At 42.3% G+C, this 24,962-nt stretch overlaps 1 protein-coding gene across 3 annotated transcripts in view; it reads right to left on the reverse strand.

The window, feature by feature from the left end:
* The window catches only part of LOC139582908 (tubulinyl-Tyr carboxypeptidase 2-like), a 40,347-nt gene that overhangs the window by 6,734 nt on the left and 8,651 nt on the right, over window positions 1-24,962 (reverse strand). The window contains exons 2-6 of one of the 3 annotated variants that reach the window (XM_071413352.1): window positions 22,941-23,029; window positions 22,259-22,315; window positions 21,724-21,798; window positions 17,213-17,594; window positions 15,145-15,263 (exon numbers count right to left, since the gene is read on the reverse strand). In XM_071413352.1, the coding sequence (XP_071269453.1) occupies window positions 15,145-15,263; window positions 17,213-17,594; window positions 21,724-21,798; window positions 22,259-22,315; window positions 22,941-23,029 (722 nt within the window). Of the gene's footprint in view, window positions 1-15,140; window positions 15,264-17,212; window positions 17,595-21,723; window positions 21,799-22,258; window positions 22,316-22,940; window positions 23,030-24,962 lie in introns of those variants that run through there. The other 2 variants (XM_071413353.1, XM_071413354.1) reach the window with 2 other exon arrangements.

The raw sequence follows: 24,962 nt of genomic DNA on the forward strand, positions 1-24,962 counted from the left end.
TCTGGGCTTTAGCTAGGCCATTCCAAAACTTCAAATGTGTTGCTTTTTAGCCATTTTCATGTAGACTTGATTGTGTGTTTTGCATCATGGCCTTGCTGCATGACCCAGCTGCTCTTCAGCTTCAGCTCATAGACGCATGGCCTGACATTCTCCTGTAGAATTCTCTGATACAGAGAATAATTCATGGTTCCTTCTATTAAGGCAAGAGTGGGACAAAATTCCTTCACAGCGATGTGAGAGACTGACTAACAACTACAGGAAGCGTTTGGTTGCAGTCATTGCAGCTAAAGGTGGCACATCCAGTTACTGAGTGTTGGGTTTTACATAACTTTGTTAATTAAATTAAAGTAGTATCACTTTTTTTGTTATTTGTAAACTCAGGTTCCTTTTATCTAATATTAGGTTTTGGTTGAAGATCTGATAACATTCAGTATAAAAAATATGCACAAATCGAGAAAATCAGAAAGGGGGAAAATACTTTTTCACAACACTGTAGATCTCAGCCTGCAGGCCCTCTTTTTAAATGTCACTGTTGTTCACTTAGAAAAGCCTCTTCCCACTCCTTTGGTCTGTCAGGAAAGATAATGTGCATCATTAGTCTCAATTACTATGGTGTAAGAGGCTATTGTCAAGCCACTTCAAGTGGGGATTACGCACATGAAGAAACTCACATTCAGAATTGCATACCCACACACTCCCCTGCGTATATATTTGGAAAGCGAAGCTAAAACTATTAATTTGGCTCTATACTCCAGCATTTTGGATTTGAGATCAAATGTTCATATGAGACGACAGTACAGAATGTACTTTACTGTAAATATAAATAAGAATGGAATATGTTTCTGAACACTTCTATATGAATGTGGATGCTACCATGATTACAGATAATCATGAACGAATCGTGGATAATGATTATGAGTGAGAAACTTACAGATGCACAAAGATCATACCCCTAAAACATGCTACCCTCTCACCGTTACGAATAACAGAAGAGGTTAGCATTTTGGGGGGGTATGATATTTATGGCTATGTAACTTTCTCATTCATCATTAGACACAATTCGTTAATGATTATCCGTAATCATGTTAGCATCCACATTAATGTAGAAGAGTTCAGAAACATATTCTATTCTTATTTACAATCAAATTTATTCCAAAATGACACAATGCATTATTTACCATTAATTTCTATTCGGCACAACATAATCCAAAACACAACCGAAATAAACTGCAAATGCATACAACGAGTTTGTAGAGTCACAAACTTCATGTTTATTTATTTATTTATTTAACCTTTATTTAACCAGGTAGGCAAATTGAGAACACGTTCTCATTTACAATTGCGACCTGGCCAAGATAAAGCAAAGCAGTTCGACACATACAACAACACATAGTTACACATGGAGTAAAACAAACATATAGTCAATAATACAGTGAAAAAAAAAAAAATAAGTCTATATACAATGTGAGCAAGTGAGGTGAGATAAGGGAGGTGAAGGCAAACAAATATATGTATAAATAAATAAAAATATAAAAAGGCCATGGTGGCGAAGTAAATACAACACAGCAAGTAAAATAAAAACTAAAAACACTGGAATGGTTGGTTTGCAGTGGAAGAAAGCGCAAAGTAGAGACAGAAATAATGGGGTGCAAAGGAGCAAAATAAATAAATAAATACAGTAGGTAAAGAGGTAGTTGTTTGGGCTAAATTATAGATGGGCTATGTACAGGTGCAGTAATCTATGAGCTGCTCTGACAGCTGGTGCTTAAAGCTAGTGAGGGAGATAAGTGTTTCCAGTTTCAGAGATTTTTGTAGTTCGTTCCAGTCATTGGCAGCAGAGAACTGGAAGGAGAGGCGGCCAAAGGAAGAATTGGTTTTGGGGGTGACCAGAGAGATCATTGCGTGCTAAGAATATGGGACCAAATACTAAACATTTGACTACTTTAATACACAAGTGAATTTGTCCAAATACTTATGATACCTTCAAATGTGGGGACTAGACACATTAACTTCTTTCATTTCTAAAGGACAAAACAGATAATTAAAATACCCTCAAGCAAAAGGTGACATTCTGTACTGTTGCCTCATATGAAACATTTCATCTCAAATCCAAAATGCTGGAGATTAGAGCCAAATGAAAAGTTTTACCATCACTGTCCAAATAAATACGTAGTGTGGCTACCCGAGTGGCGCAGTGGTCTAAGGCACTGCATCGCAGTAATAGCTGTGCCACTAGAGATTCTGGGTTCGAGTCCAGGCTCTGTCGCAGCTAGCCGCGACCAGGAGACCCATGGGGCGGCGCACAATTGGCCCAGTGTCGTCCGGGTTAGGGGAGGGTTTGGTGGACTGGGCACAGAGCATGCTGACATGGTCGCCAGGTGTACAGTGTTTCATCTGACACATCGGTGCTTCTGGGTTAAGTGGGCAGTGTGGCTTGGTTGGGTTGTGTTTCGGGGGATGCATGGCTCTCGACCTTTGCCTCTCTCGAGTCCATACGTGTAACGTCTGCTTCCAACGCACACACTCAAACATGTAAATCCCCTCAATGCAGCTCACACTCTCAAACACATAGATCCCCTGAACACAGCTCACTCTCCAGATCCCAATCACCTGTATGTCATTATCACACATTAGTTCAGTTCTTTGCACTCCATCACTGTGAGGTTTGTTTTGTGACACTTCTATTCGGAGCGCTGGGTTTCCCGTAATTTAATCCTCCTGTGTATGATAGTTTTTGCCTGCCTCACTAACGACTCCTTTTGCCTATTCCCTGCTTGTACTTTAGCCTATCGAATTTCCTGTTATCTACCTATTGCCTGATCTCCTGATCTCCCAGACTACGCTACTAGCCTTTTCCCTGCCTGTACTGCCTGTACTGTTCCCTTTTTGGACCCCCTGTGTATGACCTTCTGCCTGCCACCTGGACCCAGCTACCTGCCTCCTCCTGTGGTCCCTTGCAATAAACACCTGCTGTGCCCTGTCCTTGAAATCCCCTCTGTCTCCCCTCGTGTTCAATACAGATAAGGAGTTGCAGCGATGAGACAAGACTGTAACTACCAATTGAATACCACAACATTGGGTAGAAAAAGGGGTAAATAATAAAAATTACATAATTTTTTAAAATTGAAATAAATACGTAGTGTATAAATGCACACACACGCGCGTACCCACACGCACACAGACACACACATACCAGATGTCAAAGAGGGTTCACCCTCAATGTCAAATTACAACACACACAAACATACTGTAACCCATGCATGACAAAAATCCAACAATAGGCTTTGGATTGCTGAGCTGAACTATGACTTTAAAAAAACATATCTAGTCAGTCTGAGCCGGGCTGTACAAGGGTGATTACTAGAAGGCATCTCTCATGTATGTAGATCCTCCTCTCTATGTCTGTGTTCCCTGAATAATGTTGTAGCTGCTGCACCCTGAGCCAGCCCCAGATCCTATTACAGCCTCAGCCTGCCCTCTGCCTGCTGAGAGGACACCAAACCAGGCCAGGAGGATGGGTAAGAAGGCTCTCATCTTACCAGATCGCAACAGGGCACTGTGTGTGTGTGTGTGTGTGTGTGTGTGTGTGTGTGTGTGTGTGTGTGTGTGTGTGTGTGTGTGTGTGTGTGTGTGTGTGTGTGTGTGTGTGTGTGTGTGTGTGTGTGTGTGTGTGTGTGTGTGTGTGTGTGTGTGTGTGTGTGTTGTGTGTGTGTGTGTGTGTGTGTGTGTGTGCGTTAGAGATGCGTGGGTTGACTCATAACCCGCAGGCCCTGCGGCTATATCCAAGGGGCGGGCGGGTTTAGGATCATGAAACATTGTGTGGATGAAGGGTGGGTTGAATAAAGAGAAAACAATACATACAAAATTCCGTAAGTGTATCATTCTTGTGCAATTTATATCTATAGGCAACAATGAGATTTTTCTTTCATTAGTGTGTAAGCAGCTTTAGGGCCTAACTTTACGCGAGCCAAATAGCCTCATTGCCAAATAGCCTACTCGCCAAATGCTTTTGGGAATGGGAAGAAAAAGTTCACGTCGATCCACTGAGGCAAAAAGGGCAATGTTGGAGTTTAATTCAATAAGAGAAAAGCTGCGAAATGGAGAGTTGAAAATAAAGAGAAGGGATGGCTAGAAAAGTAATGTTTGGGAAAGATTTGGTGAAGTGGTGGAGGATGATAGCAGTGCCTATGTTATGCATGATGATTGTGAGGCGCTTTACAAATTTGACAGTCACAAGACAGGGACTTAAAATAAATAATATAAAATTGTATTGGTCGCGTACACATATTGTGCAGCTGTTATCGCGGATGTAGTGAAATGCCTATGTTCCTAGCTCCAACAGTGCAGTAATAACAATACAAAACAATACACGCAAATCGCCCAAAATTAAAAGAAAGGAATTAAGAAATAGAAAGTGTTTAGCTTGTCTGGGAGCAAGGCGTCTGTGTCCGCAACGTGGCTGGTTTTCCCTTTATAATCTGTGACTGTTTGGAGTCCCTGCCACATACTTCTCTTGTCTGAGCCGTTGAATTGCGATTCCACGTTGTCTCTGTACTGTCGTTTTGCTTTTTTGATTGCCTTATGGAGGGCATAGCTGGTCTGTCTGTATACGTCCATGTTCCCAGTCACCTTGCTGTGGTTCGCTCTTTCAGTTTTGCACGAATGCTACCATCTCTCCACAGTTTGGATAAGTTCTAATAGTCACAGTGGGAACCACATCCTCAATGCACTTGCTGATGAGCTCAGTCACCGAGTCAGTGTATACGTCAATACTATTCTCAGAGGCAATCCAGAACATATCCCAGTCTGTGTGATCGGCCAATGGCAAATAGGTCTATGGCACGTCAATGGAACTGTAGTCTACTGTTTGTATTTGTATTTATTAAGGATCCCCATTAGCTGCTGCCAGTTACTCTTCTTGGGGTCCATCAACATTAAGGCAGTAATATACAATTCAAAATATTACATGACATTACATTTCATAACACTTTTCACAACACATTAAGTACAGTTGAAATCGGAAGTTTACATAAACTTAGGTTGGAGTCATTAAAACTCATTTTTCAACCACTCCACAAATTTCTTGTTAACAAACTGTCGTTTTGGCAAGTCGGTTAGGACATCTACTTTGTGCATGACACAAGTAATTTTTCCAACAATTGTTTACAGACAGATTATTTCACTTATAATTCACTGTATCACAATTCCAGTGGGTCAGAAGTTTACATACACTAAGTTGACTGTGCCTTTAAACAGCTTGGAAAATTCCAAAAAATTATGTAATGGTTTTAGAAGCTTCTGATAGGCTAATTGACATCATTTGGGTCAATTGGAGGTGTACCTGTGGATGTATTTCAAGGCCTACCTTCAAACTCAGTGCCTCTTTGCTTGACATCATGGGAAAATCAAAAGAAATCAGCCAAGACCTCCACAAGTCTGGTTCATCCTTGGGAGCAATTTCCAAATGCCTGAAGGTACCACGTTCATCTGTACAAACAATAGTACACAAGTATAAACGCCATGGGACCACGCAGCCGTCATACCGCTCAGGAAGGAGGCGCGTTCTGTCTCCTAGAAATGAACGTACTTTGGTGCGAAAAGTGCAAATCAATCCCAGAACAACAGAAAAGGACCTTGTGAAGATGCTGGAGGAAACAGGTACAAAAGTATCTGTATCCACAGTAAAACGAGTCCTATATCGACATAACCTGAAAGCCCGCTCAGCAAGGAAGAAGCCACTGCTCCAAAACCGCCATAAAAAAGCCAGACTGCGGTTTGCAACTGCACATGGGGACAAAGATTGTACTTTTTTGAGAAATATCCTCTGGTCTGATGAAACAAAAATAGAACTGTTTGACAATAATGACCATCGTTATGTTTGGAGGAAAAAGGGGGAGGCTTGCAAGCCGAAAACGTGAAGCACGGGGGTGGCAGCATCATGTTGTGGGGGTGCTTTGCTGCAGGAGGGACTGGAGCACTTCACAAAATAGATGGCATCATGAGGGAGGAAAATTATGTGGATATATTGAAGCAACATCTCAAGACATCAGTCAGGAAGTTAAAGCTTGGTCTCAAATGGGTCTTCCAAATGGACAATGACCCCAAGCATACTTCCAAAGTTGTGGCAAAATGGCTTAAGGACAACAAAGTCAAGGTATTGGAGTAGCCATCACAAAGTCATGACCTCAATCCCATAGAAAATGTGTGGGCAGAACTGAAAAAGCGTGTGCGAGCAAGGAGGCCTACAAACCTGACTCAGTTACACCAGCTCTGTCAGGAGGAATGGGCCAAAATTCACCCAACTTATTGTGGGAAGCTTGTGGAAGGATACCTGAAACGTTTGACCCAAGTTAAACAATTTAAAGGCAATGCCACCAAATACTAATGGAGTGTATATAAACTTCTGACCCACTGGGAATGTGATGAAATAAATAAAAGCTGAAATAAATCATTCTCTCCGCTATTATTCTGACATTTCGCATTCTTAAAATAAAGTGGTGATCCTAACTGACTTAAGGCAGGGAATTCTTACTAGGATTAAATGTCAAGAATTGTGAAAAATTGAATTTAAATGTAGTTGGCTAAGATGTATGTAAACTTCCAACTGTATGTGCCCTCAGGCCACTACTCTTCTACCACATACAGTATCTACAATACAAAATCTACAATACAAAATCTATGTGTATGTGTGTATAGAGTGTGTGTGTTAGCATGTGTATGGGTGTGTGTCTCTTCACAGTCCCCGCTGTTCCATAAGGAGCATTTGTATCTGTTTTCTAAATCTGATTCTACTGCTTGCATCAGTTACCTGATGTGGAATATAGTTCCATGTAGCCATGGCTCTATGTAGTACTGTGCGCTTCCCATAGTCTGTTCTGGACTTGGGGATTGTGAAGAGACCTCTGGTGGCATGTCTTGTGGAGTATGCATGGGTGTCCGAGCTGTGTGCTAGTAGTTGAAATTGATTGCTCGGTGCATTAAACAGTCAATACTTTTACAAAATCAAGTAGTGATGAAGTCAGTCTCTCCTCTACTTTGATCCATGAGAGATTGACATGCATATTATTAATGTTAGCTCTCCGTGTACATGTTCTGAGCCAATTGTAATTTTCCTAAGTCCCTCTTTGTGGCACCTGACCACACGGCCAGACAGTAGTCCAGGTGCGACAAAACTTGGGCCTGTAGGACCTGCCTTGTTGATAGTGTTGTTAAGAAGGCAGAGCAGCACTTTATTATGGACAGACTTCTCCTGATCTTAGCTACTGTTGCATCAACATGTTTTGAACATAGCCGTTTACAATCCAGGGTTACTCCAAGCAGTTTAGTCACCTCAACTTGCTCAATTTCCATTTGCTCAATTCATTGCAAGATTTAGATGAGGTTTAGGGTTTAGTGAATGATTTGTCCCAAAAACAATGCTTTTACTTTTTGAAATATTTAGTACTAACTTATTTCTTGCCACCCATTCTGAAACTGACTATAGCTTCTTGTTTGTGTTGCAGTGATTTCACTCGCTGTAGTAGCTGACGTGTATAGTGTTGAGTCATCTGCATACATATACACACTGGCTTTACTCAAAGCCAGTGGCAGGCCATTAGTAAAGATTGAAAAAATGAAGGGGCCTAGACAGCTTCCCTGGGGAATGCCTGATTCTACCTGGATTATGTTGGAGAGGCTTCCATTAAAGAACACCCTCTGTGTTCTGTTAGACAGGTAACTTATCCATAATATAGCAGGGGGTGTAAAGCCATAACATACAGTGGGGCAAAAAAGTATTTAGTCTGCCACCAATTGTGCAAGTTCTCCCACTTAAAAAGATGAGAGAGGCCTGTAATTTTCATCATAGGTACACTTCAACTATGACAGACAAAATGAGAAAAAAAATCCAGAAAATCACATTGTAGGATTTTTAATGAATTTATTTGCAAATTATGGTGGAAAATAAGTATTTGGTCAATAACAAAAGTTTATCTCAATACTTTGTTATATACCCTTTGTTGGCAATGACAGAGGTCAAACGTTTTCTGTAAGTCTTCACAAGGTTTTCACACACTGTTGCTGGTATTTTGGCCCATTCCTCCATGCAGATCTCCTCTAGAGCAGTGATGTTTTGGTGCTGTTACTGGGCAACACGGACTTTCAACTCCCTCCAAAGATTTTCTATGGGGTTGAGATCTGGAGACTGGCTAGGCCACTCCAGGACCATGAAATGCTTCTTACGAAGCCACTCCTTCGTTGCCCGGGCGGTGTGTTTGAGATCATTGTCATGCTGAAAGACCCAGCCACGTTTCATCTTCAATGCCCTTGCTGATGGAAGGAGGTTTTCACTCAAAATCTCATGATACATGGCCCCATTCATTCTTTCCTTTACACGGATCAGTCGTCCTGGTCCCTTTGCAGAAAAACAGCCCCAAAGCATGTTGTTTCCACCCCCATGCTTCACAGTAGGTATGGTGTTCTTTGGATGCAACTCAGCATTCTTTGTCCTCCAAACACGACGAGTTGAGTTTTTAACAAAAAGTTATATTTTGGTTTCATCTGACCATATGACATTCTCCCAATCTTCTTCTGGATCATCCAAATGCTCTCTAGCAAACTTCAGACGGGCCTGGACATGTACTGGCTTAAGCAGGGGGACACGTCTCGCACTGCAGGATTTGAGTCCCCGGCGGCGTAGTGTGTTACTGATGGTAGGCTTTGTTACTTTGGTCCCAGCTCTCTGCAGGTCATTCACTAGGTCCCCCCGTGTGGTTCTGGGATTTTTGCTCACCGGTCTTGTGATCATTTTGACCCCACGGGGTGAGATCTTGCGTGGAGCCCCAGACCGAGGGAGATTATCAATGGTCTTGTATGTCTTCCATTTCCTAATAATTGCTCCCACAGTTGATTTCTTCAAACCAAGCTGATTACCTATTGCAGATTCAGTCTTCCCAGCCTGGTGCAGGTCTACAATTTTGTTTCTGGTGTCCTTTGACAGCTCTTTGATCTTGGCCATAGTGGAGTTTGGAGTGTGACTGTTTGAGGTTGTGGACAGGTGTCTTTTATACTGATAACAAGTTCAAACAGGTGCCATTAATACAGGTAACGAGTGGAGGACAGAGGAGCCTCTTAAAGAAGAAGTTACAGGTCTGTGAGAGCCAGAACTCTTGCTTGTTTGTAGGTGACCAAATACTTATTTTCCACCATAATTTGCAAATAAATAAATTAATAATCCTACAATGTGATTTTCTGGATTTTTTCTTCTCATTTTGTCTGTCATAGTTGAAGTGTACCTATGATGAAAATTACAGGCCTCTCTCATCTTTTTAAGTGGGAGAACTTGCACAATTGGTGGCTGACTAAAAACTTTTTTGCCCCACTGTATATGTTTTTCCAGCAGCAGACTATGATTGATAATATCAAAATCCCCACTGAAGTCAAACAAAATTCGACAATCTTTTAATAATCAATTTCTCTCGGCCAATCATCAGTAATTTGAAGTGCCATGCATGTTGAATGCCCTTCCCCATAAGCGTGCTGAAAGTATTTGATTTTAGAAAAAGTATTGACTGTTTGCACCGAACAATCAATTTCAATAATGATTGGTCGGCTAGTTGAGCCAGTAAAGCGGGCTTTACTATTCTTGGGTAGTGGAATGACTTTTGCTTCGCTCCATGCCTGAGGGGACACACATTCTTGTTGGCTTAGATTGAAGATATGGCAAATAGGAGAGGCAATATCATCCGCTATTATCCTCAATAAATGTCCATCCAAGCTGTCAGACCCAGGAGTCTCGTCATTGTTTATAGACAACAATAATTTTTTCACCTCACTTTTCAAAATTACAATGCCTGTTGTTCATAATTTGGTCAGTTATACTTTTGTGTATAGTCGGCATTTGTTGCTGGCATGTCATGCCTAAATTTGCTAATCTTGTCAATTAAAAAATCATTGAAGTTGTTGGCAATATCAGTGGGTTGGTGATAAATGACCCATCTGATTCAATGAACGAGTTTGCCTTTTTGCCCAAAATTGAATTGAAGGTGCTTCAAAGCTTATTACTATCAGTCTTTATATCATTTAACTTTGTTTCATAGTATAGAGGGGTTAAATGGAAACTGAAATCTGAACACTGACTGTAGGTCTATAACCTCTCACATGGTCTAAATATTAACTCCTGCAGAATTAAGCAATTCTTGCAGTAGAATTATACACCAAATGTACATTTTGACTCGGGAACAGGAGTGGAGAGAATGCTAATGCACATTTAGGAACAGTGGCCACGTCCCATACAGGCTGTTTGAGTATGAAAAAGTTTAATAGCATGTGACATTTCAATGCCCAGATGCCATACTAATTGCGGCTTTGACAACAGCTGCTCAATTTAATATGGGGATGTGCTACTGAAATCAATGAATAGTAGGAAACAACGCAATCGTGCATGACACATTATCAGTATGCAAAAATATAATGTTTTATAGTATGTGAATTTTCGAAACTCTAATATGGTTTAAATGCCAGGATGTTATACTTAGAATTCCATGCACACTTTTCCACAATGCATTGGAAGAGGTGGCTGCGAGTGATAGGCCCTAGTTCTCTTCAAGTAGCCAAACAACAAAACTAGGCTACTTAATTGTGAAGATGCCGAATAGCGAAGCGTCTGCGGTGGTGTTCAAATGTAGGCTAAGTAGTTTTTGTTCTCCTTAAAATGATCACGAGTATTGCATCGTAGGTTACATCTTAGAAAACAGATTTTTTATTATTTTTTACCCAAAGTGTATTTCTGCTTTCTCATTGAAAAGTGTTTCTTGTTCTCTTGGCCTTCGTCATAGCTTTTAAACTAAATATTAAACCATATTTTTACATCTGAATGTGTCTGCACTGGGGACTCGGGATGTAGCTCGTTATTGATGTCATGTTAATCAGGCCTTTTGATTTGAACATATGGATTGTTTTAGTTTTGTTGGCTAGGCTACATATTTCATTATTTCATTTAATGATCAAGCCTTAGCAGTTATTCTGATCTCGTTCCCAATGATCAGTGCTTTAGTTTATTATGTTGCTGTCAAGCGGTTCTGAATTTGTGATGCCCGACTGTCCACGTTTTCATGTGCAATAGCCTTTTGATTTGAACATTTGAAAAGTTTTGGTGTGTTTACTAGGCTATTTGATGTAATGTATATATGTTACAGCACTTTGGTTTCACTAATAAATATGTTGAAATGGAACCAAATGATCTGTTTCTGTCTTCAGTCCTTTTTAAATAGGATAGATGGGCTATAGGCTGCGGTATAGGTCAAATGTGATAGTTTGCCTATAACCAGCCTGAGTAGGCCTATAACAGTTTGGCCGGTATAGTCCGTCATTGTAAATAAGAATTTGTTCTTAACTAACTTGCCTAGTTAATAAAGGATACATTTAAAAAAAATCTGCATCATAAAAGCTGATAGTATTTCAACCACATAAAATATGCATCCAAGCTGAACTTAAATCTTATCAGAAACGTATTGGGTCATTTTCACAGCATTCTATTTCCTTACAACTGGTCAAACTGATATAATTAGGAAACTTTGCACAGAAAACATTTCCCATATTTATTTTTTTTGCATTTTCTCCCCGGTCCCTAATGTCTTTGCTACGCGAAAGATGCAGAGATGAAAGAAAGAACTTTACCGACATTATTCTGCTGAGCAAGGGTTTATTTAGTCTTCTAGGGCAACATATACTGACAGAAGAGAAGCTACATGTATCTAATTATAGACAAGTTAACTAACAAACAGCCTACCAAAATGTCGGAAATTATAAGCAGGAACATATATAAATTAGGCAAAAAATCCTGCACACCCTGTAAAAAAAATCATTCCGCTCTCTCTGACTGTTGCCTACAGCACATGTTCAATATTTGCGTGTTAGGGTCGGGTGCACATATAGTCGTTATTTGTGTGATGGGTTATTAGCAATTGCGGGAGGGTGTGGGTGAACAAACAGCTGAACCACGCACTTATGTGTGTTTATTTGTATCAACAACTTCAAGATCTAGTTTGGTTTTAAATAAAGTATCAGTGAGAGTGGATGAGTCTCTCTTCCAGCCTCTATCTCATCAGAAGCACTAGCTTGACAACACTTCCAGTCCTGTTCCTCTGTCTGTGTCTCTGTGTGACACACTCAGTCAAAAGCAAACTTAAATATAGCCAAGAGGAATTATGAGAGTCCATGCATAAATCCCAGGATGCCTTCTGCACAGGCTTGAGGTAGAAGTTGTCCTTCACCAAAGATCTACGATCAGATTACACTAGCCCCCTTCCTAACCTTAACCAATCGAGGATGAGACAAGATCTGATATGGGGGGGGGATGGGCAACATCTTCTACACTCCACAGTGCAAGTATCCCAGCAGCCTCTCTGTCAGGGCAGGATCCTCCATCCTGAATCCTCCGACAGTTCTGGTGATTGATAATAGGAGAGGACACTTCCCTTCTATAAGACACACTCCTCTGGGCTGACTGAGGTTTTCAGATGTTGTCAGCAGAACTTCTTCCTTCCTCCCTCCCTCTGCTCGGCAGGCTGTCATAATACTGCTGTGCTGTCAGAATGGACCGTCAGCCCAGCCAAGCCGCTGAGTTAGGTCCTCCATCACGACACATACTGTGGTGTACACTCACGCGTAGGCTACATACCACTGGAATGCACATTGCACACATTCACTCCCTCGCCCCCACACACATACTGAAGCTAGTGTGCTTCCACGTTAACTCCAACTTAACCATGAGCTGTTCACCCCAGATCAGCCAATGTCCGTATCTACTCTAGTGCTGCTGCTCAGCCCCCTGTTTCCTCTAACTGGCTGCTGCAGCTGATAAGAATATGACAGACTGAACTCTTCCTGAACTGGGATCTTTAGCCAGGAAGCAAGGCAGGAAAAGGGGGTTTAAGGATAAGAGAAGAGCAATCGTCTACAGTAAACATCTAACTTTCGTAACTCCTTAACCCCTTACAATCGTGGGAATTGGCCTATATGGATAGGGGTAGATTGAAATGTTTCTTACAGACTAAATATTAAATTCATATGCATAACAATGGTAGCAATTGAACGTGAACAGTTTGAAGATAATGTGAAAATTATTAGACCAAAGGTGAGTGCACATCAGTTCACCTGACACAACACTGAATCCAAACATTACACAGTTGATTTGATGTGCATTTTAAATTTACTGTACTTTTTGCCGCATTTGTTGATAATACTCTAGATACATCCAGTAACATGATTAGACTATTCCTGGAAAATGTGCAGTAAGTATTCTTACTCCTGACAAAATCTGCCATTTTCAACCCGTATATGGGTACGAGTGTAAAGGGCTACAGTCAGCAACTTCAGTAAGTGTGTCAGGGTTCCATGCCCAGCTAGCAAATAACGTTTTGAGAACCATATTTTTCTTATAGCTTGGTGAAAGCCTAGTTGTCCAATGATTATTTGCATACAAACTTCCTACAAAGTTCTGGGAATGGTGCAAGATAGTTGCTTGGCTTTGGAACATTCAGCACATTTAAGGAACTTGACAAAATAACAATTTTCTTGGTATTTCATTACTTTAACAGAACGTTTCATAAAATGTGAAACATGGTTAAATTGAATTACATTTTTGGTAATGTTCTAGGGACGTTCTCCAACTGGTTTGACATTGGGAATGTTCTCAAATAATTCAGAGAAGGTAAAGAAACAATGTTCTTCTGTGGGAATTTCAGTTCTTCAGCATAATGTTTTCTACAGGTTTCCTCATGATTCTAATTAATTCATTAAAGTAATGATCTCAGAACGTTGAGAGAATATTAAGAAACAACATTATTCTGCGGGAATTTCAGTGCTTCAGCATAATGTTTTCTGCAGGTTTCAGCATGGTTCTACTTAAACTCATGCTCTCAGAACATTAACAAAACTTTCCATAAAAACCACAAGAAAACATTAGTAACGTTCAAAGAATGTTCAAAGAATGTTTAAAAAAATATATACTTTCTATTCTCAGCATAAACAAAACTCTCTCTATCCTCTATCTTGTTAATTAAGTGTGTTCAGGAATGTTGGCTGCTCCCACTAATTGGCCACACCTGATCTTAATGAGTGCTTGCTTCCTTTGAAATGGGGTCTGTTGAATAGACTCAAATTAACAGCTTTGTATGTGTAAAAAAAATGGCATGCTAGCTCCATCCTGGTGGCGCAGTGGACTAATTCCATGGAGAGAGAACAGTAGATCACAGGTTGGAATCTCACTGACGCCGTGCCACAATAAAGAAGAAATGTGTTTGCATTATTATTATAATGCCTAAGCAAATTAATTTTCATTAGTCCTATATGCGCTTGGAGTTCAAAACAGTTAACCCAAATTAAGCTGGCAGTTATTAAAAGTCTCAATTGAAACATTCAGTGAATGTTTTAAGGAAGTTATTCAAAAACCTCAAAATAAACTATTATTTCCGTTCTCACAACGTTAATAAAAACCTCCCAGGAAAATGTTCAGGGAACCATAGTACAAAGTTTTCAGAACCTCCCTGCAACCTTAAAATTAACATTCCCAGAAAAGGCTACATTTCACTTCCATTCTCAGACCATTCTCAAAAGCATTCTGATTTACTGGTCAGGAAACGTATTGCTTCATTCCAAGAACCAATGGAAAACCAAAAACATACGTTCCCACAACTTCCAAGGAACCAAATGTGCTAGCTGGGTGCCCTCATTGATATAAAAAGAGGATGAAAAACATGGCATAGACACACAGCCAATTCATCTCTCTCTAACATCATAGCGTCTAGCCAAGAAATCAAGATGGGATATTGAGAGGTTTTATAGTTGTGATGATCAACAGTTGATATGAATTATTAATCTCACTCATGCATATCCAATCTGATTTGCTTTAGATTCATTTACTTTTAATTAAAACCTGCCCAACTTTCAATTAAATCTCTAAGAAAAGATTTAAATTAACTCTAATCTCAGGATTCTTGACCATAAAACATTAAACTAATGATATCCAGGAAACTTTCTTCAAAAGTAACCTGATGTGACCTCTTCCTAGTTGTTAGGGAGTGTTGAGATGTTAATGTAAAACAATCTAAGAAAGGCCATTCCCCCTTCCACCTTTTGTCTCCGATTGATCCCAAGGATACTTACGACTTGTCTCTCCGGTGGATGTGGCGTCTTTGGGGGCTGCTCTGTCGGCGGTGGGGGGAGAGAGACTTGCCTCTGGTCCGTTCTTTGATGGGAGACTGGGCACTCGATGACTTCAGGATCTGAGATAAAACAACAGAATAAGACTTAGGAATCTAATGTATAAGATCCGGTTTGAGCTGCAGTTTCTTTACTGCACTAATAAGTGTTGTTGGTTTTGTTTAAAGCTGCAAGCTACAGGAGGAGTTGCTTTAAAAAACATCAATTAGCAGACATGTTCACCATTCAGTGCCATGGGGCTGGGGAAATGAAAAGTTCCACTTCAATAAAGAGAGCAGTTGAAGAAGTTAACTTTTAATGACACAGTGGGATCTCAGGGACATAGTGAGTAAAGGCGCCATCTATGAATCAATGTAGGGAGAAGAGGAGAGAGGATGACGACACTGTGGGGAGTGGAGAGACTTTGGAGAGGAGAGCCGAGAGTGTCTCTCTTCATTAGTAAAAACACTAACAGACAGTAATGAAGACAGCCTCCCAGGCAGTGCCCTCATTAACGTGATGATACCCCATTAACCCAATCAGCCCACTAGTCAACTCTCTCTGCAAACTCAATTACCCACGGGGCTCACACCGGCACATATAGGCCGTTTTTAGGCACACACACAGGCAAAAACACACAGGCACACATGCACACATGCATGCAAGCACACACACACACACTACAGGCACTGAAAGAGAGACTAACATATTACTAACATCCACTGTTTGGTTAGCAGAATTCGAGTTTCAGGGTCACCCTGTCCTGTTAGAAACCTAATGAGAGCTCACTGCTGACGGACAGTCCGGAGGAGACTGGAGAAGAATTATGAAAAGGATTTCCTGGAATGAACAAACAGGAAGCAGCTCATATTCCATGCTCTAGAAACCACATGCAGCTGAGAGCATAGGCAGGATGTTAGTCATACGATTGGTGATAGACATAAGGATGTGTGTTGTAGTGGGGGAGGGTTAAAGGACAGACAGTGCTCTGCTATATTGTATAAAATGCAAGCTTTCTGTCTGTGTTGTGCATAGAAGACACACTAGATGAATTTCCCGAATAGCCTTTGAGGATTATCACTGTAAAATTATTCCTAGATTGATTCCTTCAAATGAGAAAAGTGTTTTTACACTAATGTCCCTATTACTAGTTCTAAAAAGGAAAAGGGTCGTAGGTGAGTTCTTCAGCATCCAGAAATATCTATATATACACTGACACATTTTCGGTATGTACGTGAACTATGCACAGCTGACGAGAGGTCAAATACAGAGGTTAAGGCTGTTTCTCCAGCGCTGGGCAGCTGGGAACACATGACCTACATTTACTGTTGCTGTGATAGTCAGACGCACCATCTTACTACCATCCCCCACCAACCACCACGCTACAGCTGAGTCAGATAAATCTGGGAGATGTGGTCCAACCAGCCAGCTTCTCTGTCTTCTCTCTCTCTCTCTCTCTCTCTCTCTCTCTCTCTCTCTCTCTCTCTCTCTCTCTCTCTCTCTCTCTCTCTCTCTCTCTCTCTCTCTCTCTCTCTCTCTCTCTCTCTCTCTCTCTCTCTCTCTCTCTTCCACTGAGGGGAACTCTGGCCTTAATTATCCCTGACGGTTCATATTACACCCATCGCCCCTCCGTGGTAGCCGCCCTGGTTTCAGACGGGGAACAAAGGGGGAATTCCATGACATGATGCCGTTCCAGACGGAGGCCAAGCCAAAGCAACACAAACGAGTTGAACGCTCCTTCAGGGATGACCTCGGATCAGTCGACTAGAGAGCGTATCTATTGTGTTGAACATTTTCAACCTAACAGAGTTCAAGGGTACAGTATACTGTACCCTAAAATTCAGAGTATTTTTCAAAGGTGAAATATAGTATTTGGGCATCCACAGGGTTACATACAGTGTTGTAGATACTAAACGGGGGAAATGTATGAAAGGAGGGCAGTGAGGCGTCAAGTAATCAAGTTTGACACATATGACCTCTCATGTCTGCCTAGAGGAGAAAAATGTGAGAAAGTAGGACAACAACATGTCACCTTCATCCTCATGTCTCGGCCATGTTTCTCCAGCTCCTTCCTCATGTCCTCTCTCCCTAGGCGGGCGGCGTTGAGCACCAGGTACTTCCACTCGATGGGCTGGAAGACGTGCGGGTCGTGGGGCACGTACAGGCCGATCTTCACCTTCTTCAGCGTGTGCTGGTAGCGGCGGTACGAGTCCTCGAACTCCATCACCAGCTCGCTGAGCGTGCGGAAGGTCAGGGCCTTGTCCATGAGGTCTTGGCGGCGGCTCATGCCCAGCGTACCATAGCGTCCGTTGCAGTAGACGCCCAGCACCACGTGGTGGAAGTGGTTCCCTGAGAACTGGGTCTTGAAGCTGATGGGGAACCGCTCCACCGACGTCAGCCCGTTGGTCAGGTATCTGGGGTGACCATGGTCAAGGACGTTAACTGGCATCATTAGCAACAACAACAGTTTCGGGGAATTTAATCCTGTCTACTAAATGGTTGTAATTATATACACAGGAAGAGAAAGCGAGCGAGTGAGAGAGAAAAAAGAAAGAAAGAAATTTATAAGAAGGTCAAAGCAAAAGCATCATGGTTGAAGGGGCTAGCATCAGTAGCATAACCAACAACTACTTTCCAGAGATTTAATACTCCCTAATAGTCTCCTGAATGGTGATCACTTGATGTTTACGAGAGAGGGAAAGAGAGAGAGAGAGAGAGAGAAGGACGTATCCAAGCCAGTGTTAAGCCCACTCACAAATTCATTATATTATTTTCCATTAACTCATTAGCTAACTGGCATTGGCTGTTTGATTAATGGAGTAGCAGATTTAGTAAGAATGGCTTGTCTTTGAACCCAAACACAGCCACACTCACGATATCTCTAAATCAAATCAGCTAATGGAGGGAGTGAATGAGAGGGCTTGGAGCTGAGAGGTGTAACAGTCATTGCTTCAGTTTCATTACAGCAGACAGACTGTAGTACATCTCTGCACATCATAGGATGGGATACTATCACAAAACAGATACATTTCTTTCAAATGAAATTTGAGGATACATTATATGCATATTTCATTCGAAAGTAGCCAGACACTCAAAGACTGTTTTTCCTAAAAGTCCCAGGAATAAATAGCTGTGGTGTCCCAACGTGGCATCTAGTGTCTCACACAATGCACATCAGGCTAGCCTCTCCCTGGGGCCTATACTCTGTATGTGGCTCCCCAGAACTCTTATGTAACTGGCCTGTGGATCCACTGCAGCGTAGCTGCGCGGCACACGATGCGGCAGATTTGACAAATCTGGCCTGCCCAGGAGAGAGGAGGGCGGAGGGGGATACGGCAAGCTTGGAGATGGGTTATCTGGGACTGTCCAGGTCCCGAGGCAGTAGAGGCACTATAGTGACACACACAAGAATATGAAACTCCACGGTGTGTGTCAGTGACCTAATGACCAGTAAAAAGCAACTGACTGGCCTGAGAAAGGGTCAATCAGATCAGAGTTTGACCCACTACCAACCATTAGCCTCAGCAGTACTCTGTGATAATGACCTCATCATCATCCAGACATATATTATGCATCTATGATCAATGATCCACTCATCCGTATCATCATCAGTAATGTTGTCGTCTCATGTTTTCAATAAGCAGGCTGTTTTCATGGGCCCTCACTCTGCAGTGTTGTGCAGTAACAATAACACAAGCTGGCTGCTACTGTGGTTGAGATAATACATTGGATCTGAGAGAGGGAGCACATTTCAGCATCAACTGACTGGTTTGTGGCTTGGATCTGTTTCCTCTCAGCTACCAGCTACCAGCAACCATCTATTTTAATTTTTTTATCTCTCCACGCCAAGCCCTCTCAATGGCCAGAGCACCTGTCCGTCATCTTCACATCCCGCCCGCCCGCCCACCCCTAACATCACAGCACTGTACTTTCATTAAATAATCATAGGGGCCAGCCGACCAGTTTAACAGCTGCAATAGGGATTCCCTTCCACAACATACATAGTTAAAAGGCATCTTTGTAGCGTCCGTGTACTGTCACAAGTCATGTTTCACAAGCAAGATGCCTGTAGAGCAATATTCACAGAGGAAGCCTCAACTAAATAAAGTGGGCTTATCCCATTTGAAGAAGAGAGCTCTTGAGGTTTGAGAGAAGAGTGACAGGTATTATTTAAGATCACCACAGGACAGGAAGCATCATGGAAGGAGGTTATGGTAGTTGACATCAACACTTTGGTCAGTTACACTCTGTTTTCCCATGAGAAACAAACCCAACGTTGGGAGAATACAGACATACAGCAGAAATAATCCCCCTCAGAAAGAAGACTTTTTTCTGACACCTTGTTTTTTCACAGAGTAGGGAGCGCAGTGCGGCGTCGGCTGCAGATAGTTGGTGTGATTATTCATTGAGGCGGCAGTTAGAGCAACAGAAAAAAACGAAAGCCCCTCTGTCCTCCCCTGTGGTAGCTGGGTCTGTCTACACTGACTCACTCACACACACACACATACTGTACACACACACAGAGTCCCCCCATTGCTTCTACTTAATGAATGCCCCATTAACTAACTACAAAAATATCACATATTACCAATGATGCAAGGCATGTGATCCACCCCAACCCCAATAGTAGCATATTTCCTCTTATCTGCCACCAGGTAAGAGCTCTTTCCATCACCTGGGGAGGATTATTGTTGCCATAGAAACCAAGCAAAGCGACGTGTTTACTAGCTCCAGCAGTACTAGCTCATGCTGCTTTGACACCTGAGCTGGGCAAACTCCAGGGAAGCGTTGCAAATATTAATGACACGCCTGTTAACTGCCCCCTAAGCCCTTCTCCAACAGAACAGCATATCTCTAGGTATATGGCAAACACTCTGTCAGTGTTTGGTAGATTAAGATACATGCTTGCTCGGTCGCCATGATGCTGTGTGTGGAAGATGGCCCAGAGTAAATATGATCCACGATGCACCACTGTGTGGTCAAGAGGAGGGTCAGCACTTTAGTAAAACCATCTGCTGCCCCTCTTAAAAATGTTTTTTAAAACCAAATATCAATCATTAAGTGAAAGGCAAAACCAACTCACAATAAACATCTAAAAATTCTGTTAGGACAAGACTGCCATTGACCCCTGATCCAGCACATTCACTGTTTTCTGAAGTACTAAAATGATATGCCCTCACTTACCCTAATTCTTTGATGTTCTATCAATCCTCGTAACAGGCAACGACAAAAAATCGGTTTAAATGTGTGACAATAATAAGAGCATACATAGTTCCATTACAAATATGTCCAAGACCTGATGAAACAGAGTTACTCATAATTACTCATAAACTCTGTTTCTCCTCTCTGCGATACGCATCTTAGGCTACTGTACTCAGAACCTCTTATCTGTAGTAGAGGAATCTGCCTTGGGTGGACCTACTAATGCACCACGTTACTGGTGGCCTCAGCTCAACACAAAGACAAGGCTGAAGTAGTTGATCTGGAGGGAAACATAGGTTGTATCATAAGAAAACACGAGTATACAACACTCCATCGACTAAACCATTCACAGAACAAAACTAAGAGCCATGCTGTAACAACTAAGTCTCTCATTTTTCTCACTGTTAATAATGCATGAACTGAGTGTTGTCGGTGAGTATCTGAACATATCAACTGGTTTTGTATCTTAGCATACAGCTTGGCTGGCTCTTTCATCTAGGAGACCAGAGAACGTCTGTTGCAATTCAAAGCATCATTGAGCTTATCATCTTTGTCAATGAGGGTTAACAGGTTCGGTCTCACCTGACAGACTTGGACTTGAGCCTATGACATCTCACTGGGCAAAAAACTGGCCGAATCAACGTTGTTTCCACGTCATTTCAACCAAAGAATTCAATGTGATGACGTTGAATCAATCCAACTGATTGGATTTGAAAAAAAGTAATTAACGTAAGAGAATTTGGTATTTATTTTTAACCTAAATCCAATGACATGATGACATTTAATTAATTATTTCATATTGAATTCAAGTTAGTTGACAACTCAACCAAATGTAAATGAAAACTAGATGTTGAACTGACGTCTGTGCCCAGTGAGATAAACCGAGAGAAAAGCCTGTCAAGTCAACAGACACAACAGACACAGCCTTTTTCTTCATGATACCAGCCTGCGGTTTTGACTGAGGATAAACCTGTGCCCATGAGAAAGATCAGGCTTGGACGTGACAGTAATCGTTTGTGAAAAGGCCCAGCAGCCAAGCAGCTCTAAATGGCAATGTGCGAGACGCTGCAGAAACTTTGCTCTGCCTGCCTATATGCGAGGAGGGAAGTTACATTTTGAACTTTCAGACTCTTGTTTCCTAGCAACAGGGGCATCTGTGAGTTTTATTGGCCTAAGGGGGAATATTAAAGGGAAAGGGTATACCTAGTCAGTCGCACAACTGAATGCATCTAATTGATTTCAGGGGTTTCATCGGGCACCTCAGGACCTGAAACAGATCAGCTCTAACTCCCATCGGTTAATGTGTATCTCTGACTGTGCCTACAGACAAAGAAATGATACATTCCAAGGATGACAGCTTCAAGGCATTTGATTGGAAGAGATTCCCTGATCATTTCTCTCGCAGTCTCCATCAACCTGAAAGAGAACAAAGATGATTGTAGTGAATATTCTTGTTTCATACAAAGTCCCCTTTGGTGCCTTATACAAGCAATGACACAATGGTGTTATTCAAACAGGATTGACAACAAACCCTGTTTGATTGACTTCAAATGTGTCAAGTACAAGCCAAGTACACTAATGAAAGCACCATCTTCTAAATACGATGACCCCTTTTACATATTTTCGATAACACGTTAAATGTCCTGGCTGTCTTTTCAGAGTACATGCACATTGCATATGTACTCTGGGTAAAGGACACAGCAAGAGGACAGCTATTTTCAACATATGAACTGGCCTATATTCTTCTACAGACAAATTATGTTGTCTCACAGAGTAGTGGGACCTCTCTTCTGGCTCGGTACAGTGGCAGACACAGTAAAGACACAAACAAAAACCAATTGAGATACCACAGAAATGGCCTCACAGCCACACTTACCCACACAATGGTCTGGTTTTCCTTATCTCAAAGAACTGAGTTCCTGTGTGATTGTATCTGACAGACAGTTAAGGGGCATTCAAAGGAGTCTGTAATTATTTACAACGGTTGGGCGAGCGGGGAATGGTGATGTTTCTGATATCAGGTTGATGTAATGTATTGTAGGCTAGAGGTTTATGAATACCTGAGAGAAATTAAACTGTACCTCAAAGACCTAATTTATTACATTTTGTCCCCCTCACTGTCATGTGTCAAGTCTAAATGAAACTAATTTGAAAACTATGGCTATTCTTCATCTGAATGTGTCTCCTGCAGTTAACAGAGTGAAGACTTTAAAGTACTGTGACATTATTTACAGACCCACGGAGCACCTGTAGCTACAGTATGACAGTTGGTGCACCTGCACTCCCCTGGCTACAATCACAACAAATTAAACCCACCTGAAAACGTTGACACAGTGTTAGTTAGCTAACACACTGCATACATACTGTTCAACCCCCAGGGCTCCAGAGTGAATTAAACAGTGTGAAATGTGTCACGGATCTGCAATGAGCTATAGGAGGACACTGTGCCCTAAAAGGAGCTGTGGTTTCTCTCTTCTCAGCGTGTTCTGTGAACGGGGGATGAGAGGAAGATAAGGGAAGGGAGGTGGCAGGTTGCGTGCTCGGCAGGGAAAGGATACTGCAGTGTCTTCATGTAGTTCTGGATGGCCAGCAGCCAGGCAGGGACAGACATGGATGGCTTGAAGTTGGGGACCGATGGCACAGGGTGCTGTGGAATGACAAAGAAAGACTATGTTAGATTGATCTTGGTGGTGGTGGAAACATAAACATGTGGCAATATTGGCTTCCTGTTAAGGCAAGGGCTGATTTCAAGGTCTTAACCTGCTAACCTACAAAGCATTACATGGGCTTGCTCCTACCTATCTTTCCGATTTGGTCCTGTTGTACATACCTACACGGACGCTACAGTCACAAGACGCAGGCCTCCTAACTGTCCCTAGAATTTCTAAGCAAACAGCTGGAGGCAGGGCTTTCTCCTATAGAGCTCCATTTTTATGGAATGGTCTGCCTACCCATGTGAGAGACGCAGACTCGGTCTCAACCTTTAAGTCTTTACTGAAGACTCATCTCTTCAGTAGGTCATATGATTGAGTGTAGTCTGGCCCAGGAGTGTGAAGGTGAACGGAAAGGCTCTGGAGCAACAAACCGCCCCTGCTGTCTCTGCCTGGCCGGTTCCCCTCTCTCCACTGGGATTCTCTGCCTCTAACCCTATTACAGGAGCTGAGTCACTGGCTTACTGGTGCTCTTCCATGCCGTCCCTAGGAGGGGTGCGTCACTTGAGTGGGCTGAGTCACTGACGTGATCTTCCTGTCTGGGTTGGCGCCCCCCCTTGGGTTGTGCCGTGGGGGAGATCTTTGTGGGCTATACTCGGCCTTGTCTCAGGATGGTAAGTTGGTGGTTGAAGTTATCCCTCTAGTGGTGTGGGGGCTGTGCTTTGGCAAAGTGGGTGGGGTTATATCCTGCCTGTTTGGCCCTGTCCGGGGGTATCATCGGATGGGGCCACAGTGTCTCCTGACCCCTCCTGTCTCAGCCTTGATTATTTATGCTGCAGTAGTTTATGTGTCGGGGGGCTAGGGTCAGTCTGTTATATCTGGAGTATTTCTCTTGTCTTATCCGGTGTCCTGTGTGAATTTAAGTATGCTCTCTCTAATTCTCTCTTTCTCTCTTTCTTTCTTTCTCTCTCTCTCTCGGAGGACCTGAGCCCTAGGACAATGCCTCAGGACTACCTGGCATGATGACTCCTTGCTGTCCCCAGTCCACCTGGCCATGCTGCTGCTCCAGTTTCAACTGTTCTGCCTGCGGCTATGGAACCCTGACCTGTTCACCGGACGTGCTACCTGTCCCAGACCTGCTGTTGTCAACTCTCTAGAGACAGCAGGAGCGATAGAGACACTCTTAATGAGGACATTTACTCCTGAGGTCCTGACTTGTTGCACCCTCGACAACTACTGTGATTATTATTATTTGACCATGCTGGTCATTTATGAACATTTTAACATCTTGGCCATGTTCTGTTATAATCTCCACCCGGCACAGCCAGAAGAGGACTGGCCACCCCTCATAGCCTGGTTCCTCTCTAGGTTTCTTCCTAGGTTTTGGCCTTTCTAGGGAGTTTTTCCTAGCCACCGTTCTTCTACACCTGCATTGCTTGCTGTTTGGTGTTTTAGGCTGGGTTTCTGTACAGCACTTTGAGATATCAGCTGATGTAAGAAGGGCTATATAAATACATTTGATTTGATTTGATATTGAAGCTCTTCTACTGTACAGTCATTGAGTCAGTCAGAACCGGAAAAACAAATATATGTTTTTGTGTGTGTGTGTGTGTGTGTGCGTGCGTGCGTGCGTGCGTGCGTGCGTGTGTGTGTGTGTGTGTGTGAAGGTGACCCAGTAGACTAAACGCCATGTGATTTCCTCAGGGTTGTTTCTCTTCTCAACAGAGCTGTAAAACAGAGCTTATCTGAGGAGTCTGGTGTCATGCTGAAGACAAACAGTTTAGCCCTCTGTCTCAGTCACACAAACCCTACTATGCTCTATTTGGAAAGCCTGAGGTGATGGATCAAACTAATGACAGAGTACCATGCCCTAAATCCAGAGGGAAGACATTTCCTTTCCAGGATATTAGTAATTCTAGTTAGTCATTG

The sequence above is a fragment of the Salvelinus alpinus genome, chromosome 8, assembly GCF_045679555.1.
Source record: "Salvelinus alpinus chromosome 8, SLU_Salpinus.1, whole genome shotgun sequence".
Lineage (NCBI taxonomy): Eukaryota > Metazoa > Chordata > Actinopteri > Salmoniformes > Salmonidae > Salvelinus > Salvelinus alpinus.